General features: G+C 37.4%; 1 protein-coding gene across 1 annotated transcript in view; it reads left to right on the top strand.

Moving 5' to 3' along the window:
* Nucleotides 1–1,316: 1,316 nt before the first annotated feature.
* The window catches only part of LOC137265622 (suppressor of fused homolog), a 43,921-nt gene continuing 24,693 nt past the window's right edge, over nucleotides 1,317–20,544 (top strand). The window contains exon 1 of the mRNA XM_067801053.1: nucleotides 1,317–1,628. Within this exon, the coding sequence (XP_067657154.1) occupies nucleotides 1,468–1,628 (161 nt within the window). The 5' untranslated portion in view covers nucleotides 1,317–1,467. The remainder of the gene's footprint in view (nucleotides 1,629–20,544) is intronic.

Here is a 20,544-nt window from a genome sequence, read left to right as displayed (position 1 = left end):
ATATTCCTTACAGCTCATTTCATAGTAGGATCAGCTGTAAGCGTTCTATTGAATACAAAAATTGTGCTGATAGTCTTTACGACTGCAGTGAGTTCACTAAATGTATCTGACATGTCTTTAAAGGATAAACAACCTTGTTATATATATATAACTTTTTTTTACTTTATCATATATGATATGTAAAAGTTTGATGGATTTGTACAACTGTCTTTTCAATAACACACACATGTATGTGATGTACACAATATCAGCTAACATATTCACCAGTGAGATTTATGAAAAGTGTGTACCAGCACTCTCACTGTCTGTAATCTTTCATGATCAAATCCTCACTGCCTCTGTGAACATTTAGGATAAAAATATCAATTTATCGCCTAGAAGCAACAGAACATGATATACGCACACATTAAGTAATCTGTCTTTCAATCTGAAACTAAAAATTAATGCAGTCGTTTCTAAAAATCTAAACGCTTTCGTAACAATTTGCAAATATTATTATGCATTAGAATAGATAAAATTACGCATAACCTCGGTGTATGGTGCAATATATATTCTAACATGCTGAAAAAAACCCAAACGAGCAAACCAAAAAAACATCACAGCCGAAAATGGTGATACCTGTCTATTGATAATTTTATGATCCTGCAAGAAGCAACCATAATGTTACTGTTCAAGTTACGCTACGGTTAACAAGCAAACTTAGCAAGTGATTGATCTCGTTAACAAAGTAAACACAGCCGACATCACTGGCCACAGTGATATGCTTCCAATTAGTCCGAAGGAAACAATCAAAGTGTGTTGTTGGTTAACATGTGCTAATTGTTATCTGTGTGTTTGTTGTTAATCAAGCGGAACACGATCACCACATGCCTGTATATGTTATTTGTCAAATTTTGTACTTCAGCTCATCTTCAATATATTTCATGTGAAATTTCATTTTCTTCTAACTGAAGCTTTGCAGACGTACATATCTACTGAAATATGTCACGCTTCTTATATGCCCTAGGACAAGATCTCAAGAAACAACTAGTTGTTCTGAGTATGTATTTTTTCAGTCAAATTACTGTAAATTATTATTTTTAATCTATATTAATGGATTTTAAGGTCATTTGGAAATTTCCTTTCTTTGATTTACTGAACCTACACGTAGAGAATGAATAATGAACTAATCCTGAAAGCAACGTCACAGCGTGACTATATGGGTGGTCCAACAGCGGAAGATGTTTTGGCTGTTCCACCAATCAGGCACGCCTACCGGTGAGTGGTATTTGTTGCTGGCCACGGTATTGCTAGAAGTGCAAGACACTTATAAAGGCACAACTTTGCAGCCAATATATTGGCTAAGGTTATATGTAAACAAACTGTCACCTTGGATTGCGGCAGTGTGAAATCAACCATATTTCGATCACTTTAATTACCGGAGGGAGAGGACAGAAGAGCCAGATGCCACAGTGAAGCTAAAGTAAAATGGAGGAGAGAGAGAACTTCTACTCGTCCACGGGTAGTTATTCGTCCACGCCCGGCGTTGCTTTGACTCCTCCGGGATTGGAAGCAATTTATTCAGCATGTCGGAGACTTTACCCAACTCAACCGAACCCTTTGCAGGTCACAGCTTTAGTGAAATATTGGTAAGTTTAACAAGATTTCATGTTGACAAGCCCTTTTTTGACTTCCATCAAAACAATGCTTCAACGTCTTGCCATCTCGTATGATTCACTGTGTTCTGATTTGAGATCCACAAGTAGCAGCATCCAAACAGGACAGATTATTCTGACTCTTTGTCACTGATCATGAAAACGAACATTTGTCAGTTTCGCATGTCAGTAACGAGCATCTGATGGAGTATCTGTCAGCGTTGCCTTGATTCTTTACTCTCTCCCTGTTAGTGGTACGTAACTTCTCTCAAGATTTCCTTCTGATAAATATACCAAACATAAACACATGCTCAAGTACAGCCTCATGATGTATGTTCGATTTATGAAATTGTACAGCAGTTTAACCACGTTTTATACCCTTATTCTATGAGATTAACAGCATGTTGTAAATGCCTTGGTTATGTACATTTTAAGAGTATAATAGATATCATCCATTGAATGATACAGATGAGTTTAGTGTTGACTGAAATAAGCTGAACTTATGCAGATACATTCAAACTGTTTAATCAATTCACATGTAACCATACTGTGCAATGGTAATGATCAGATCATTTTCGAATTTAGGATGTGCCTATTCTGTATGTACACTGAAGATCTTCACTGTTCTGATGAAATTCACAAATGCAAACATTTGTTATTCATATTTTAGTTAGATGTTGGATAGATCAACCACTACACGACGTTTGTATGGATTATTTCATTTACAGTGACATTATGGTGGTCAGGATTTACAAGTACTAATATCTACTATTCTGATGCTACTGTATCTAATATAAGGCGGACAGGTTCCTGGGGTAGTTTATCTTGCTAATCCAGACAATGTTTTTCAGATTCCTGCTAGTTCATTCTGAATAATGTTATGCTCTGTATGAAGAAGAGGTTAGATAATATATATGTTCAAAATTGTGTGTTAAAAAAGTTAACCTTAGCATTATTTCAGCTCTATTGTGACTCTTAATTATGAGCTTCCTTGAGTCTGATAGAGAATAATTGGATTCCATCGTGTATTTTTTACTCTTAATTAATTCTATATTTTGATGAGTGATAAATGATTTCCTGTAACTAAAAGTTTAATCCATATATTTGTACTACTCCAAAAAGTTGAAGAACACCTTATTGGTATGAACTGAGAGATATACAAAATAAGGATTTTTTTTATCTTCTTTTAATTATATATATTAAGAATGTTGTGTGAGTCCTTATTCTGACTCATTATGCTTCTTCACTAGGATAGAGGGAGGAGACAAGCAAAATATGCAGGAGTTAGCATAAATATTAAATATTAATTTTATTCAGAAAATTACACTTTTTGTGTTTGTCAATTACCATGGCAAAATGAAGTTGTGATTTATTAATTTGTAGTGTATATTTGGGCTATGTGATACATATTTCAACTGTGAGATCAGGATACACAATTCATGAAGCTCTTCAGGCATCAGTGTCATGAAAGAGAAAATTATCCTTAGCCTGTTCAGGAAATTACCCTTACCTTAGCTCTTATACGCCAACAAGAAAAAGCAGTATTGCTTGGTATTTTTCCAGTTTTCTATCTATGCCTATAACATGCCTTTTATTAATTAATGACATCACTGTACCATTGGATATGTTTACAATGTCTTGAAGTATCAAGATATAGGGAACTATCAGCATTATCAGCAAAATCCACATTAGAATTGCCTCTAACAATTGATGCTTGTTGTCAAAGATGTTGGTCAGGTGTGACAACTTGGTTACTAATACTAGGTTGTTGTTAGTCATTAATGGTGTGGATCATTCTCATAATACCAGTAGTTACTGGATTTTAGGGACCAGATTTGATTATTTTGAGGCTATTATCATATAGAAGGAATATAGCCGAAAATAGGAAAATACAAAACCCAAACTATATGTGCTACAGAAATTACATATGTTGGTTGTTTGAAGATATATATAATGTTTGTAAAGTACATCTGTTTTCTCATGCTTGCATTGCTGCATAATGTTGTCATTATTGTAACTGAAAAAAACGTAAAAGTGTAAGTCTCAGTGATGTGAGCTCAGTAAATTCAAATCAGATTTTACAACATAGTTCAGAATGTTACAGCACCCAGTGACTTAATTAATCCCTTATAACAACACTGGCACAATATTAAGGAATTTATACTGTAATCAGCTGGTAATAAAATTCTACTTCACGGGATGTTCATAGAAGAAATACAAAATGGCAAGGTGCAACACTTGGAAAATAGAAAATACTGAAAGTATTCTAAAGAGAAATGTGCTCCAGTTCGATTCAACTTTTTCTATATATGTATCATTGTTATGTATATATTGACTGTCCATGTTTTTGTTGTACAGTATTCTTTGGAGAATTATGAACATTTGAGGTGGTATATTGTCAATATCAAACTGAAATGAAAGTGCTATCCCTTTTGTTTGACTTAAATTCTGGAAAAATGTTAAATGTTAAATGCATTTATTTTGTGAAGACTGTTTCCTCTTCTGTTTGAACAAAATGTGTTTCATACTGGTGAATGAAAAAAATATTAATTGGATGGGTTAAGAATGTCTTTTATATTTATCTATGAAAAGAACTATATAAGACAGACATGCACTGAATGCTTTCTTATCAGATTCAAAGAGGGAACTTTCTCCTTAAGGGTTTAGGCAAGGATGACTACTGACACTAGTGACAGAAATGCTCAAGTAAAAGTGCTTATAGATTTGGGGTGGTCAGGTTAGGAGGATGTGTTTGATGCCAAAGTACATACTTATAAATAACAACTATTTTCACTTGGAGGCGTGAAACTGCAGCATGTCTGCAGAAAATAACTGAAGCTCGTTGATATGATGTGCAGTTGTATTAGACAAACCAGTGAAGTGTTTCACAAACTGTTTTCCTACCTGCATGTCAGATGTTTTGAAATTGGCATTGATAGTCTCTGGCACTAGAAGATCCATCAGTAAGTCTAAAAATTCTGAATGAGTGAGTGAGCGTGTTTCGCTTTACGTCACACTCAGCAATATTCCAGCTGTATTGCATCGATCTGTAAATAATTGAGGTCTGGACCAGACAATCCAATGATCAACAACACGAGCATGGATGTACTCAGTTGGGAACCGATGACATCTGTCAACCAAGTCAGCAAGTCTGACCAGCCAATCCTGTTAGTCACATCTTACTACAATCGTAGTCGCCTTTTATGACAAGCATAGTTTGCTGAAGGCCTATTCTACCCAGGGACCTTCACGGGTCCCAGAAGTAGAACAAGAAGAAATTTTGTGGTGACCGATATAATTGTTCCTTGAGTAAAATATATCCAGCAGTAATAATCGTTAGCTCCAAAGTGTTTCACATATGGTCATTATCAGATGAAATATGTCTAGCATGTAATGGTTTCAGATACAAATTATTCTGATGTTTGGATGAAAATGCCATGAAATTGCACTAACCACGTTAACAGATAGTTTCTAACTGAATCACCCCAGCTGATAGGGAGAAAAAGTATGCACAGCTTATTGTTATTTCCGGCGTAGTTTCCGAGGAAATGCACACAGTAATCTTGATCCTTGCTTAAAAACAATGTCAAACAGAGCAGGCAACACAACTTCAATTTTAATTCATTTTGTCCAGTGAAGTTATCACAAAAATTTGTCTTCCTTTCATTAACCAAATAGCCTAAGAGGATAAAAAGTAGAGCTTGACTTCTCAAAATGTTTTCTTATTCTTAGTCATTATTCAGAATATTTTTTTTCTCTTTTGTAAAATTTTTGTAAAATGGGTAACTGTCGATTCAGATAACCAGGAATTTGTTTATCTGACCATATGAGGCAGTGCAAGTGTATGGATAAGCAAGACTTGATTGTACATGCAGAGTGACCATTCAGTATGGCTTTTGCATATTGTTTGAATGAATGTGTTTATTTTATATGAAGAACAATATATTGTGATACATGCGTGGTCAAGACAAATTTTCTACAGTAGATGCATACTGAACAAGAATGGTCTTGGATCACAAATATTTTATGAAGTATTTTTATACTATAAGCATGATAAGCTTAGGCCAGACGAATTTTTTTTCTTGTTTTACGGATCTGCTGGTCGGATTTTATTAAAAATAAGAAAAGTACATGAAAATACATTTTTCCAGCTCAATAAATAAACCGTAATGTTAATATGATGAAATCAATGTGAAACCTAAAGTCACTCAACCTGTCTATAGTTGATATTAACAAAGCGAAAGAGGAAGCATGGAAACTCCTGTGGGTTTTCGCTTTTACTGATGATTTTTAAGAACTTGTTTCCCCCCTGCCATCAGGTTTTCTAAGGACAGAAATCTGTAGAAGACGATATAAGACTGGTCTGGAGTTACAATAATGACATTTTACTCATTTTGATAAAATATCCAACAAAATATCCTGATAGATTACTGTTTATTTCACTATATATTTTTTACATGTTTCCAGTAAGTCCAAGTGTATTCAATACTTTAATGGGGATATGGGGTAGTCTAGTGGTTAAAGTTTTGGCTCATTATGCTGAAGATCCGTGTTCAATGCCCCGCATGGAAACAATGCGTAAAGCTCATTTCTGGTGTCCTCCACTGTGATACTGCTGGGATTGCTAAAACCAGGGTGAAACCATGCTCGCTCCCTCCCTCCCTCTCTCACTCACTCACTCACTCACTCGCTTACTCACTCACTCACTTTAATGTAAGCAACATTTTCAAATTCATTCCATTACTTGATTTCAGTGCTCCCAGACTCATTGATTTGTTTGATTTCACATCCCAAATTTGTAGATAGATGCTTATGATGTTGATCACTGGATTGTCTGGTCCAGACACAATTGTTTACACACTGCCACCATATAGCTGGAATATTGCTGAATGAGGCATTGAAGTTGAACAGCAACCAACTGGTACACACCTGGCAAATATATGTAACATACTTAAATGTCATTCAATCCGAAATATATTTAGTATACGAATATGAAAGGTTAACCAGTGATATGGAGATAGTTCTGCATGGAGGCCATAAATTCCCTCATTGTAGTCCATGCATGACACTGATCCACCACAATCTTGCATGTATACATCCAAAACAAATAACCATGAACTTAACCAAATTAGTTTTCAGGGAAACAGTATGTCAATTAATAATGAGAGTTGATTCTCCAGTAGATAAGCCCTTGGGCCTTCCTAAGCTCTGTGGGGGGTCATGTGCTGCTATGTGGGGGGCCTGGTCTTTTCACATCTCCCAGCTACAGCAGCAGCACTCCATAGCTAAGCACTAGATACATTATACATGATCAGAGCTATCTGCTTGTTTTGCAGCCCCAAACAAGGATAGTGAATATTGATACATGATTGATGACAAAATGTGGAGATGGGAATTTGTCTGTATTAGTAACAAATATCTAGATTTTGTTTGATTTATGTTCATCAAATGAACCATGTGATGTTATTATATAAAATTATGGCTGTAGCGATAATATTCTTGAGATACAGCTTATTGATTTTAGTTAGAAAAAGGTTCTATTTTTTATAGTATCAGGAACCGAAAACCTTCCCAACAAGCCTTTTTTGTAAACCTAAAGTCTCTGTTGGTCTTTATGTTCCATGTTAATTTCAATGGCAATTTTTATTTTCAAATTCTTTTTATTAATTTCACTTTAGCAGGTGTACAGAAATTCACATTTTGACATAATAGCATTCAGTGTAAAGCATATAAAGAGAAGTGCTCATAAAATGGACATGACAAGTGTGTATTTACGTTATAATACATTGTTCAAGGATTTCCATTTCGAATGAAATTTTGGCAAGACATTGTTTTACATGCAATAATTCTTTTTGCGTTGTACGCATCCTTGAAGATATGAACAAAACAATCAATGGACGGTTCAGTCTGTTTTATACTTGAAATATGAATATATTTTTTGGCCAGCAGGATGATGTGTTTCAATGGCAATTTCATTGAAAGAGAATACATGTTGGAGTCATCGTTTTATTTCTGTTTGGTGAAGTATTTTTACTGCATGTGGTCTGGAGAAACAGTTACTATATATATTGATAACAAAATAGACAGTAAGTGTTCCAGTCACTAAAAAGTAAGAAAATTCAACCTTTTGTTGGTGTTAGTTCCAAGTTTTAGGCATGGTGGAGTATCCTCGTGGTTACATTAGGCTGATTTAGCATTCACTTGTCACACCGAAGACACAGATTTGATTCCCACAGGGGTACAATGTATGGAGCCCATTTCTGGTGTCCCTCACCATGACAGTGTTGAATTATTGCTAAAAGTGGCATAAACATCACTCACTTAAGTTGGCATATCAGTATATTTTTGTTTTCGATATGTGGAAATCAGATACTTTAGTTTAGAAACCTAGGTTCAGATTGGCTTATTCATAAGATCACGTGACACAACCTGCGATTGAGGCGTCTTAATGATCTTAATGCAGGTTCAAAGATCTTATGAGACTGAAAGTCCACTTGATTCACAGAAACCTGTCAATCCTATTTTTAATATGGATGCCATGGCAACCTTATTGTGAACACCATTTACATTTACTCAGTTTTTTTGTGGAAAATGTAATGAAGTTTGTTTCTTGTGTACGTGTGTTTTTGTAGGTATGTGTTCAAGTGTAGGTTAGGTCTACAGTATCCCAAGGTTCTTTTTCACTGTGGGGACCTGTGAAAGTCCCGGGGTAGTATAGACCTTTAGCAATCCATGCTTGCCATAAAAGGCGACTGTACATGAGGCCACTAATGAGATTGGGTGGTCAGGCTCTCTGACTTGGTAGACACGTCATCGGTTCCCATTTGCTCATGCTGGTGATCTTTTGATTGTCTGGTCCTGACTTGATTATTTACAGACCAATGCAATATAGCTGGAATATTGCTCAGTACGGTGTTAAACTAAATTCACTCACTGATTCTCACTGTGGGGTTTATTTGCAAGAATTATGCAGAGGTTTAACAACCATGCCTATTCACAGCAACTGACAAGGTTATGGTTGGCACAGCATGTCATGACTCTCGTTCCCATGAATTACTCAGTTAAAACAGTCTATTTGTGTTTATATTTTCCCACTTTCGCCAATTTAAAACCCCCACATATATGAGTCACATCATCAAGGAATGTTCTCTCCTCTTCCTTTCATTCATTTGAAATATTGAGCGCTAAAGATAGCCATGAAAAATGAAATGCTGCTAAGGATTTATCAGATTCAGTGTTGACAGTGGCTTGATAATGCAAGGAAAGTTTATGGCAGGAGATTAGAGGTACTGTTTAAACTGCTAAGACAGCTCTTGAACATTTTTTCACAGGGTCGAATCAGGTTGAATTTATCTGCCCCCAGGGTTTCTACAGGTCTTGGGTGCATGTGAAGTGTATGAAAAAGACTTTGTTGTGGTCCATTTGGTTGCAGGAGAGCCCTCACTGACAGACAGGTTTACCTCCACCACATGTGGAGAGATCCAAGGTGGGTGGTGGTAAATACTGATAGGCAGTGTTGATCAGTCGAGGGATGTAATTTAGTCTCAGGCTGTACCCCCTAGTGGGTAAGCCAGTGAGGTGGTAAGGGGGTGGTAGGGGGTGGGAAGGTAATGATAGGCGACTGCTAGACTGTGTAGTCTAGAAGTGAAGTTATTTTCTTGAAAAATATATATATCTACCCCAAATACTAACTTAAAGGATTCCAGAACAACTTGTGACTGACAGAGTTGTAGTATTCTAGACTTGCTTGATGATTCCAGATTTGAGGGTACCTCTTGCATGAGACAGATATTTGTGTTACCTTGACTGTACTGACAACAGTGCTTCATGGTATTCTAGACTTGCTTGATTCCAGATTTGAGGGTACCCCGGCATGAGAGAGATATTTATGTTACCTCAACTGTACTGACAACAGTGCTTCATGGTATTCTAGACTTGCTTGATTCCAGATTTGAGGGTACCCCGGCATGAGAGAGATATTTATGTTACCTCAACTGTACTGATGACAGTGCTTCAGGGTATTCTAGACTTGCTAGATGATTCCAGATTTGAGGGTACCCCCGGCATGAGAGAGATATTTATGTTACCTTGACTGTACTGACAACAGTGCTTCATGGTATTCTAGACTTGCTTGATGATTCCAGATTTGAGGGTACCCCTGGCATGAGAGAGATATTTATGTTACCTCAACTGTACTGATGACAGTGCTTCAGGGTATTCTAGACTTGCTAGATGACTCCAGAAGCATGACAGTGCTTGTATGTTTTTTTGCCTCGGTGTGTGTCTATGTTAGGTGCTGCAATGATTTGGTTTTTATTCATTGAAAATCCTATCTGACACCTTAGTTTCCATTTTCAATATCTGTTATCAATATTGCAATTCAATATTTGAATACTAGTTTAAATTATGTCCTCACAGCCAGAATGTAATTTTGACTCCAACTAACACTTTTGAGTGATGAAAAGTGATTGGTTAATGCCTAGCTTATCCTGTATGAATTGGTGTTAAATTACTGTCAGAAATAGGAAAAAACTGTTCTTTCACATTTCTCTGCAATTTGTGTATCTGATGTATGAAAGTGTAAAATAACTGTTAAACTGAGTTCGTCTGAAGAGCAGTTCCAGTTTTAGGGAGATACGACACCTAATAAAAGGACTTTATTGAGGAGAGATTAGTGCAGAAATGAGCAATGCAGAGTTTTGTAAAGTCCAATGTGACTTATTTGGAACAGATCATGGCTTTGTCATCTCAAAAGCAAAATCAAGATGGGTGTAGCAGATGGCTCAGGGATAGAGATATCAGCTAATACATGATAAGTCCCTTAAGGAAATTAAACTGTGGAAGTACATGATATATCACAATATAACATCCACTCCTGTGATCTTCAGGTGGTCATGCTACCAGTATATATGGAGACATTTAATATGATGCTTTTCTGTGGGTATTAGGTATCATACTCTTTTACATATCTCGACATAAAGTCTGTGAAATAAAGACATGTAATATGTTAATCAATAGATGAGATATATTCAACATATTTGGAGAAGCAAAGAATATCTTTGAGATGGACAATGGGCCAGTAGGCAGCCCATGCATTTCATGCCAGGTGTCCGTCATCATACCTGGCTGAGCGACCAAATTGTCATCTATAGTTTGATCTATCATTTTCAGCAGCTAGTCACCTTTTTCTAAGTTTTCCCTGATTTTACGAGTAAACATGTTCTTCCGGATAACTTCTTACGCATCCCACTGACTGTCCAGTTAGGCTATAGTGAGTAATTTCGACATATCCTATTTGCAGTTGTTTAGATTTTAGGACTACAGAGTAACGACCTAAAAACATTTTTTTTCTCTTATTTCCAACAGTATTTTAGTAGACATCTCCACGTTCACATTGGATTTCATGCTAAAAAAGCAGACTGGGATTTAATGAAATCTGACATTTTTACTCATATGAAGGATCAATTGAAAATGATTGAATCAAGGGTCCTGTATCAAAAATCGAATTGAGGGCTGGGTGAATCGATGTTGCCTTCGTGTGTATCTGTGTGTGTAGGCATATGTTAGAAGTGTATGCGGTATCTGTGAGCACTTTGGACAGGGAGGTGACAAGTGCTGAGCGGCACAGGGGCTGAGTGCCAAGGAAGGTTCATTTCAAATACTTTCATTTTAAGAATAAGACAAGGTCCATCTAGAGAGAGTTGAAAGGATGAAGAATGCAGATCTTTGTTTAGCAGCAAGGGGCTTACACTGCCTTGGTTATAGCTATTCTGAATAAGAAAATAATAATTAAAGCTTTTGAGTGAGTGAGTGAGTTTAGTTTTACGCCGCTTTTAGCAATATTCCAGCAATATCACGACGGTAAAGCTTTTGAAGGTAAATTTATTGCATTGAGGGTAGGTAAGTTTGGCTTGATGTGAGTATGGTTAAAGAAATGAACTTTCTGTAGCAGTGGGGTAGGACTATGGGTTTTGTTACAGTACGACAATGTATATCTTGTGATGTTTGTGTTGGGGAGGTGTCAAATTCTGAACACAGATATCTGTTCTGTGTGTGGTAGTCCATATGATACAAAGCTGGGAAAGAACTTGTGTGATCAGTCGTGCATTGAGGTAATCTGTGATGTAGATAAGGTCAGAACAGGGGGGCTAGTACTGAGATCGTTAGTGCCTTGAAGATGAGATGGGGGAGTGATTACGGATGCTTGAATGGAAGTGGGGAGGGGTGGGGTGGGTTTTGTGAGGGAAGAATCAGGGGTCCTTGAGTGTATGTGTGTTTATAAAGAAACAAAGTGATCAGGGTGCTTGAGTGTGTTTGCTAATGGAAATGAGGTGTGGTCAGGATGTGGTGGGGGTGGTGTGTTGTGTGTGTTTCTGTGTGGGGGTGATGGGTGAAGGAGTGTGTTTGATGGTGAAAAAGATTGTGTGTGGGGGGGGGTTGATCACAGGTACTTGAGTATGGTTGATAATAGGTAGTGGGAGCGATCAGGGGTGCTGAAGTGTGTTTCAAGGGTGGAGTGTGGAGTGATCAGGGGTGCTTATGTGTGTATTGTAATGGTAACAGGGGTTGAGTGATCAGGGGTGCTTAAGTGTGTGTTTTAATAGTGGGCTGTTGAGTGATCAGGGGTGCTTAAATGTGTGTGTGTTTCAGTGGTAGTAGGGATGGAGTGATTAGGGGTGCTTAGATGTGTATGTTTAAGTGGTAGTAGGGGTGGAGTGATCAGGTTTACTTAAGTGTGTGTGTTTCAGTGGTTGTGAATTAATTGTGGTGGTGGTTGGGGGTAGGCGGGGGGAGAGATCAGGGGTACTTAAGTGTGTGTGTTTCAGTGGTAGTAGGGGTGGAGTGAATAATGGGGCTTAAGTGTGTGAATTAATGGTGGTGGTGGTGGTTGGGGGTAGGCTGGGGGAGTGATCAGGGGTGCTTTCGTGTGTGTTTGCATGGTGACTTACTCAAACCAAACACTTGCTTTCTGTATGTTTCAGTCCCACTGTGTAATTCTCAATTCCCTAGGGAGAATACAGCCATGCTGTCTTACTAGATTAAGTACATGGCCCTAAAGCCATTCAGTAGCCTGAGGGATGTGGAGGGAGACAAATTAATGAAGCGTGATAGAAAAGCAGATTGACAATGAAAGGGAGGGGTCAAAGGTGCGGAGGTGTGTTGAATAATGACCTAATGGTCAAACAAAAAAGTACCAGTGCAATGCCAATCAATGAAAAAAAAGATCCCAGGTAAATTTAGGTGGATAAAATTTGTCCATCTAGATGGATGATTGTCAGCTCTGCTAACTAGTCAGACATGTTGGGTTTTATCTAGGGATGTAATCGCCCGATAGACAATAGTTCTTTTGTACATGTGCAGGGGTATCGCGAACTTCAGTTCTACTGTTATTGATAGTATGTTATTATGGTGGGGTAGCGGGATAGAGAGGATCACGTTTCCCCAATTTGCAGATGTAGGGGGTGATATTTGATGTGGCCTGACCAAGTCTTGTTTGTCATTAACTGGTTTGAGTTAACTTTGATTATGGTCAATCAGCTGCCATTGTTTGAATTTGATGTTAGCAGTCTATCATATGTTGAATGTAAATTTTAGGGGTGACATTAAACTTTTTAAGGCCAGTGTTAATGACCGAAGTACGCCATCTGTTGAAGGAAATCAGGTTTGCATAGGCCAACAGAATAGATCCATGTTAGCATGAGTGTGTCATGCCTTTTATGCTAGTGATATTATTCCTTCTACATCCAGGTGCTTCTAACAGTGGTGACATGCTAAAAAGTTGGTATATGGTGATTACATAGAAACAATGCAAAGTTTAATGTCTAATAATGTATAATGATACACTTTGTAACATTGCCTGTTCATTATGTAAATGGAATGAGACAAAACGACCAGTCGTCCAAGTTGCTGAATCTGCAGCACAAACTTTGTCCCTCTAGTGCACTAAAATACTTTGGTTCAAATCCTGGTTGGCGCTAGTTATGTTTAAGGTTTGTCTGCACGTACCCTTGCTGGTCAGCTTCACTTAAGTGGTAGACATGTTGACCAACAAAACTGGCCTACCCATCGAGGTTGTTCTACAGAGTTACATATTTACATACACAGTTACGTTTTGTTTTGTTCTGACAAACCTAACACTCTTTTCATAAGCCTGTTAATATAAGGGGGCAGTGGGGTAGCCCATTGGTTAAGGCGTTCACTCGTCATGTGGAAGACACGGGTTAATTCCCCACATGTACAATGTGTGAAGTTCATTTCTAGTGTCTTCAGTTGCGAACATTGCTAAAAGCACTGTAAAAACCACTCACTCACTCACTCACTCACTCACTCACTCACTCACTCACTCACTCACTCACTCACTCACTCACTCACTCACACACTCACACACTCATTGTGAAAATGAAGTCATGATATTCTATAATATATAAGGAGCAGGGGGTCATTTTCTGTTTTTATGAATCCTAATTTAGTTTATGCCACAGTTTAGTTCTTATTATGATTGTTTTTTTATATATATTTGTTTTCATTCTTAAGTAGGGAATTTGTGTTTGAAATTACAGTTCCTTAGGAAGTTTCATGTGTCAGCTGACTGCTTTGAAGAACTTAAGCATCTATTTCTGGTAAACTATTGCTTCAAGTACTCAATTCTCCTGTTAGAGTGCTGTTGTGGTATGAATAGTCCATCGTGGCTTTCAGAATTAAAAACTTTGTTGAGGTGTCTTTACACACCAAATAGAAACATGTTTACATGATTACTCTCAATTAGTAAATATCCCTTTCTCTGTGTCTAGAATACTGACAAGAACAAAAATGGCCTTTACTGTTTGGTAGTTAAAGTCAATAATGATTTCAGTGAGACTTCTTTTAGTTGGTTAGCAATGATTTAAGTTACACATCAATGTAGGTTGTTGAAAAATATGTATTAATATGTTTTTTACTAAGGTCAGTCTGATTTTAATTCTTGTTTTACACAAGTTTTGTTCCTAGAAACCCTAATGGCAGGATGGGAAAAAAAAAAGCAACGAAAAATCATTAAGTCAAAGCAGAAACCCATTTGAGTTTCCATGTTGTCTCTTTTGGTTTGTATATATCAACTAAAAATAATTTGAATGGGTTCTGGTTTTATATGGACACCAAGAGTATTTCACTTATGTCATAACAATAGGATTTTAGTGGGGAAAATTAATTTTTGATTTTTTTATTCTTGAAAAAAGAAGACCGGTGGATCCGTAAAACAAGAAATAACATTGGTCAGGCCTAATGAGTGAAAAACAGTTTTAATATTACCATGTAGAACAGTATTATGGATTTTTAAATGTTTCAAAGGTTTGGTGAGATAATATTCCTCATTTCTTATGAACAGTGATAAAATTTCATCTTTTATTTCTTTTTCTCATTTTACTTGATTATAATACAGAATAAATCCCCCATATTTTTTTCCTTTTTTTTCTTCTGATTTTTGTTTTTGTTGGTTGTGAAAAATGTTGTGACCTCTCTGTGGAGCGCATATGCTCTTAGAATCATAGTAGGGTACTTAGTCCTCGTGGGGGTCTCTCTGTATTCATGCTTGCTTGCATCTTGTGGTCAGTGACAAGAAATCTCCCATGTGGGAGGTCAGTTTGGTCCCGATAATCACAATATTGTATAGACGTATGTTATTCTCACCTGATCCGTGGGAGGGGATTTCACTATGGATGCCTGTCTACCTGTGTCGCAGCCAGAAGAAAGAACCTGCATGAAGGAATGTAAGACTGACGAAGCATGGGATGATTTGGCCATGTGTTGTATACAGCACCACCTTAGAGGAGCTTCCTGACAACAGTCATATATAGCTAGTTGTCATGTCATAGCATTATTTTATCATTATGTTAAGATGTATATGGAATTAATGTATGATATTCCTATTCAAATGTGATATCTTTTGTTAGACAAGGTCAATGGTGCCACTGACAATTTAAATAATGGTTCAGATGTTCAGTAAGTAATATTTGGCTATTTTCAGGTTATTTTGTTTAATTCAGCAAGAAAAAGAAGACTGAAATTTATATTTTGAAATTCTTCAAATTGAATTACAATCTTGATTCTAGTTTTTTGTTTTTGTTTTTTTTTAACAAGCAGCTGATGTGATTTTCTGATTGTTTTTCAAAAACTGCCTTTGGCAGTGTGGTAGAAAATAGTTTTGATTAATTGGGGATTGTTTTAAGAATATATTCTTCTTAAAGTGGGAGGTATTTAAAGGTTTGATCTTGAGAGTACTTTTATATTCAGTAGTGACAAAACTTTTTAAGCTTCTGTTGCTTTGTTTGTAAAGAGCTGTACAAATCCTTCTTAGGTGTACTTATGGACATGTATTTGGAAAGTTCAAGTTGCTATAGCATTTGGATCAAATAATGGCTTCTGAACAGGTCTAAATATATTCCTCAACTCATACCAATGGGGGTGGGGTGCTAGCCTTACACATGTTCGATTCCCTACTTCAGTACATGTGAAGCCCAATTCTAGTGTACTGTGCAGTGATATTGCTGGAGTGTTGCTAAAAGTGACATTAAACCTCACTCACTCACTCAACAGTGAGAATTTTGTCTGGATGATTTTACTGGAACTCACTGACTCCTCACCAATGAAAATTTTGTCTGCCTGGATGGTTTTGCTGGAACTCGCTCATTCACAAATGAGAATTTTGTCTGGACAATTTTACTGGAACTCACTCACTCACTCACTCACTCACTCACTCACTCACTCACTCACTCACTGATAGGAATTTTGCCTGTCTGGATGATTTTACTGGAACTGGTACTCTTGCAATGTGGAATTTTTTATTTTTGTCAATGTACTGAATCAAAAAATCTTTTTAAAATTATTTGCTCAATCTTCTTGAAAAATAAAATGTTTCCAAATTCACATAATCCCTACCTTTTTCATTCAGTATATACATATATATGACATATATAACTCAGAAAAAAATATCCATGCTGTACAACAATTATAAATGTAATGCCCCTAAATAGTATGAATGGTATTTTATTGTCATATCAAATCAGACAAATTATCACCATCAGACACTCAAAACGATTGATGTTGATTATTTCATAGTAAATACAATGGCAATATTATGATGTAGGAGGTCAGGGCTAGGTCGGGATGATTTAGCTGATTATCTTGGTGGGGACCCCACATGGAGCTTGTTTAGCCCTACAGCATATTAAGACCAGAGGATTCCCCTACCTGTTCTCAAAGGGAGATGCCATAACTTAGTGCTAGAGAAAAGGGTAGTGACAGCGTCACAAAGACTCCCTGTATGTGGGACGACACAGGGGGGCACCTGCTGGCGGAGAATATTGATCCAGATGCCCCCATGTGGACTATAGCATGTATACATGGCCTGGCGGACTGGGCTCGTACACACCAGGCGAGATATATACCGCGTATACCATAGTGGGGGTGCTGGAGATATGGACATGCTTGGCAGATTAAGTGCTGGGGAGGCCAGTGATAATTAGTCGTGTGGTTGTGTTGGTCGAAATGATTTTTTGATATGACAGGTGCTAACTGATTTAGATTCTCAGAACCACAGTGCTAAGATTATTGACGTTGTGTTAGGGATGGTATGTTGTGGGGTGCAGTTTTTGAAGTTTGGAGGAGTAACCTTGGATGGTTGCTATTGGTACTGGTGTTCCGATGATCAAAAATTATGAAAAATCAGTTGAAAGAAGGATTAAAAATAATTTTCAGAATTTTGTTGTTTTAGTATAACACACTTTAATGAACTAAACTAACTATTAAGTTTGACAGATACATGAATGAACATGGACACAACAGTGTAAGGCTATGTGCATTGTCAAATTTTAACCACTTTTATTGTTTAAGTATATTCCAGTGTCATTCATGCATGTGTGCATCTCATTGCATGACAGTTTTAGTTATAGTTATTTAGTTATTAAACACATTAATCAGGAAGAAACTGGGTAAAATCCATAAACTTGGTGATTACATTAAAAGTGTATATATTTTGATTGTAATTGATATTCATTCACCACAAATCGTCTGATAATTGATAGTGGATTTCGTTTCCAGTTTCCAACTCTAGCTTTTTGCGGTTAAGTTTTTAGCTCATCTCGATAAATAATGTGATATTTCTTCAAAGGGGCAAAACATTAAATCTCTACCATTTGTTGGGCAGCCCACTCATATTTGTGAACAAATATGAGGAATAACCACTATTTAAGTTTTAGAAAAGTTGAATTTCATTCAAATATCCTGTAATATTTATAAGTTTTCTTATCTACTGATAGTATTGATTCCTGTCTTCAAAGCAATTTTGATGAAGGTTTAGATTAGAATGATAGAATTGCTATCTTGCTGGTCTGGAAAACAGATATGTTTATGATTTTGATGTTTATCTGATGAAACTAGTATGCATGAAGAGAAACTAGTCATAAATAATCTTAATGGTAGATCATGTAGATAACATATTTGCTCAAAACCCTCTTGCCTAATACATACTTGTGCTGCAGATAGCAGGGTAGAGTTGCATATCTCTGCTGTATAAAGATTGCTTATTGAAGGTTCAGTTCCTAGGTTTTCAGTTTCCCCCTGTTCACAAGAATCATCATGTTTTGTGCATTACTTTTTTGCAGATTTTTCCTGTTTGGTGTTCAAGAATACTTTTCTTTATGTCTAAAAATATAAGAATTGAATCTTGTAAACGGTACTAATGTCCTGTTAACTTACCTTTGGTGTAGGTGTTTACATTGAAAATGAGGACAGTAGTGTAGCAAAACACTCATTTCTGTCACGTACATGTTTTATTCGGAGATTCAAAACCTGACGAAAATTTAGGATTGCTTCTTTTAGGGCTTTGCATTGCAGAAAGAGCTTGGCAGTAGGGAAAATAATGTGGTTAAGGGACTGTGAGACAGACTACATTGCAGAAAGAGCTTGGCAGTAGGGAAAATAATGTGGTTAAGGGACTGTGAGACAGACTACATTGTAGAAAGAGCTTGGCAGTAGGGAAAATAATGTGGTTAAGGGACTGTGAGACAGACTACATTGCAGAAAGAGCTTGGCAGTAGGGAAAATAATGTGGTTAAGTGACTGTGAGACAGACTACATTGCAGAAAGAGCTTGGCAGTAGGGAAAATAATGTGGTTAAGTGACTGTGAGACAGACTACATTGCAGAAAGAGCTTGGCAGTAGGGAAAATAATGTGGTTAAGGGACTGTGAGACAGACTACATTGCAGAAAGAGCTTGGCAGTAGGGAAAATAATGTGGTTAAGTGACTGTGAGACAGACTACATTGCAGAAAGAGCTTGGCAGTAGGGAAAATAATGTGGTTAAGTGACTGTGAGACAGACTACATTGCAGAAAGAGCTTGGCAGTAGGGAAAATAATGTGGTTAAGTGACTGTGAGACAGACTACATTGCAGAAAGAGCTTGGCAGTAGGGAAAATAATGTGGTTAAGTGACTGTGAGACAGACTACATTGCAGAAAGAGCTTGGCAGTAGGGAAAATAATGTGGTTAAGTGACTGTGAGACAGACTACATTGCAGAAAGAGCTTGGCAGTAGGGAAAATAATGTGGTTAAGTGACTGTGAGACAGACTACATTGCAGAAAGAACTTGGCAATAGGGAAAATAATGTGGTTAAGTGACTGTGAGACAGACTACATTGCAGAAAGAGCTTGGCAGTAGGGAAAATAATGTGGTTAAGTGACTGTGAGACAGACTACATTGCAGAAAGAGCTTGGCAGTAGGGAAAATAATGTGGTTAAGTGACTGTGAGACAGACTACATTGCAGAAAGAGCTTGGCAGTAGGGAAAATAATGTGGTTAAGGGACTGTGAGACAGACTACATTGCAGAAAGAGCTTGGCAGTAGGGAAAATAATGTGGTTAAGGGACTGTGAGACAGACTACATTGCAGAAAGAGCTTGGCAGTAGGGAAAATAATGTGGTTAAGGGACTGTGAGACAGACTACATTGCAGAAAGAGCTTGGCAGTAGGGAAAATAATGTGGTTAAGGGACTGTGAGACAGACTACATTGCAGAAAGAGCTTGGCAGTGGGGAAAATAATGTGGTTAAGGGACTGTGAGACAGACTACATTGCAGAAAGAGCTTGGCAGTGGGGAAAATAATGTGGTTAAGGGACTGTGAGACAGACTACATTGCAGAAAGAGCTTGGCAGTAGGGAAAATAATGTGGTTAAGGGACTGTGAGACAGACTACATTGCAGAAAGAGCTAGGCAGTAGGGAAAATAATGTGGTTAAGTGACTGTGAGACAGACTACATTGCAGAAAGAGCTAGGCAGTAGGGAAAATAATGTGGTTAAGTGACTGTGAGACAGACTACATTGCAGAAAGAGCTTGGCAGTAGGGAAAATAATGTGGTTAAGGGACTGTGAGACAGACTACATTGCAGAAAGAGCTTGGCAGTAGGGAAAATAATGTGGTTAAGGGACTGTGAGACAGACTACATTGCAGAAAGAGCTTGGCAGTAGGGAAAATAATGTGGTTAAGGGACTGTGAGACAGACTACATTGTAGAAAGAGCTTGGCAGTAGGGAAAATAATGTGGTTAAGGGACTGTGAGACAGACTACATTGCAGAAAGAGCTTGGCAGTAGGGAAAATAATGTGGTTAAGTGACTGTGAGACAGACTACATTGCAGAAAGAGCTTGGCAGTAGGGAAAATAATGTGGTTAAGTGACTGTGAGACAGACTACATTGCAGAAAGAGCTTGGCAGTAGGGAAAATAATGTGGTTAAGGGACTGTGAGACAGACTACATTGCAGAAAGAGCTTGGCAGTAGGGAAAATAATGTGGTTAAGGGACTGTGAGACAGACTACATTGTAGAAAGAGCTTGGCAGTAGGGAAAATAATGTGGTTAAGTGACTGTGAGACAGACTACAT

The sequence above is a fragment of the Haliotis asinina genome, chromosome 15 (genome assembly GCF_037392515.1).
Source record: "Haliotis asinina isolate JCU_RB_2024 chromosome 15, JCU_Hal_asi_v2, whole genome shotgun sequence".
NCBI classification, from domain to species: domain Eukaryota; kingdom Metazoa; phylum Mollusca; class Gastropoda; order Lepetellida; family Haliotidae; genus Haliotis; species Haliotis asinina.
Note: the sequence above shows the minus strand (reverse complement) of the source record. Positions and strands in the feature narration are given on the sequence as shown.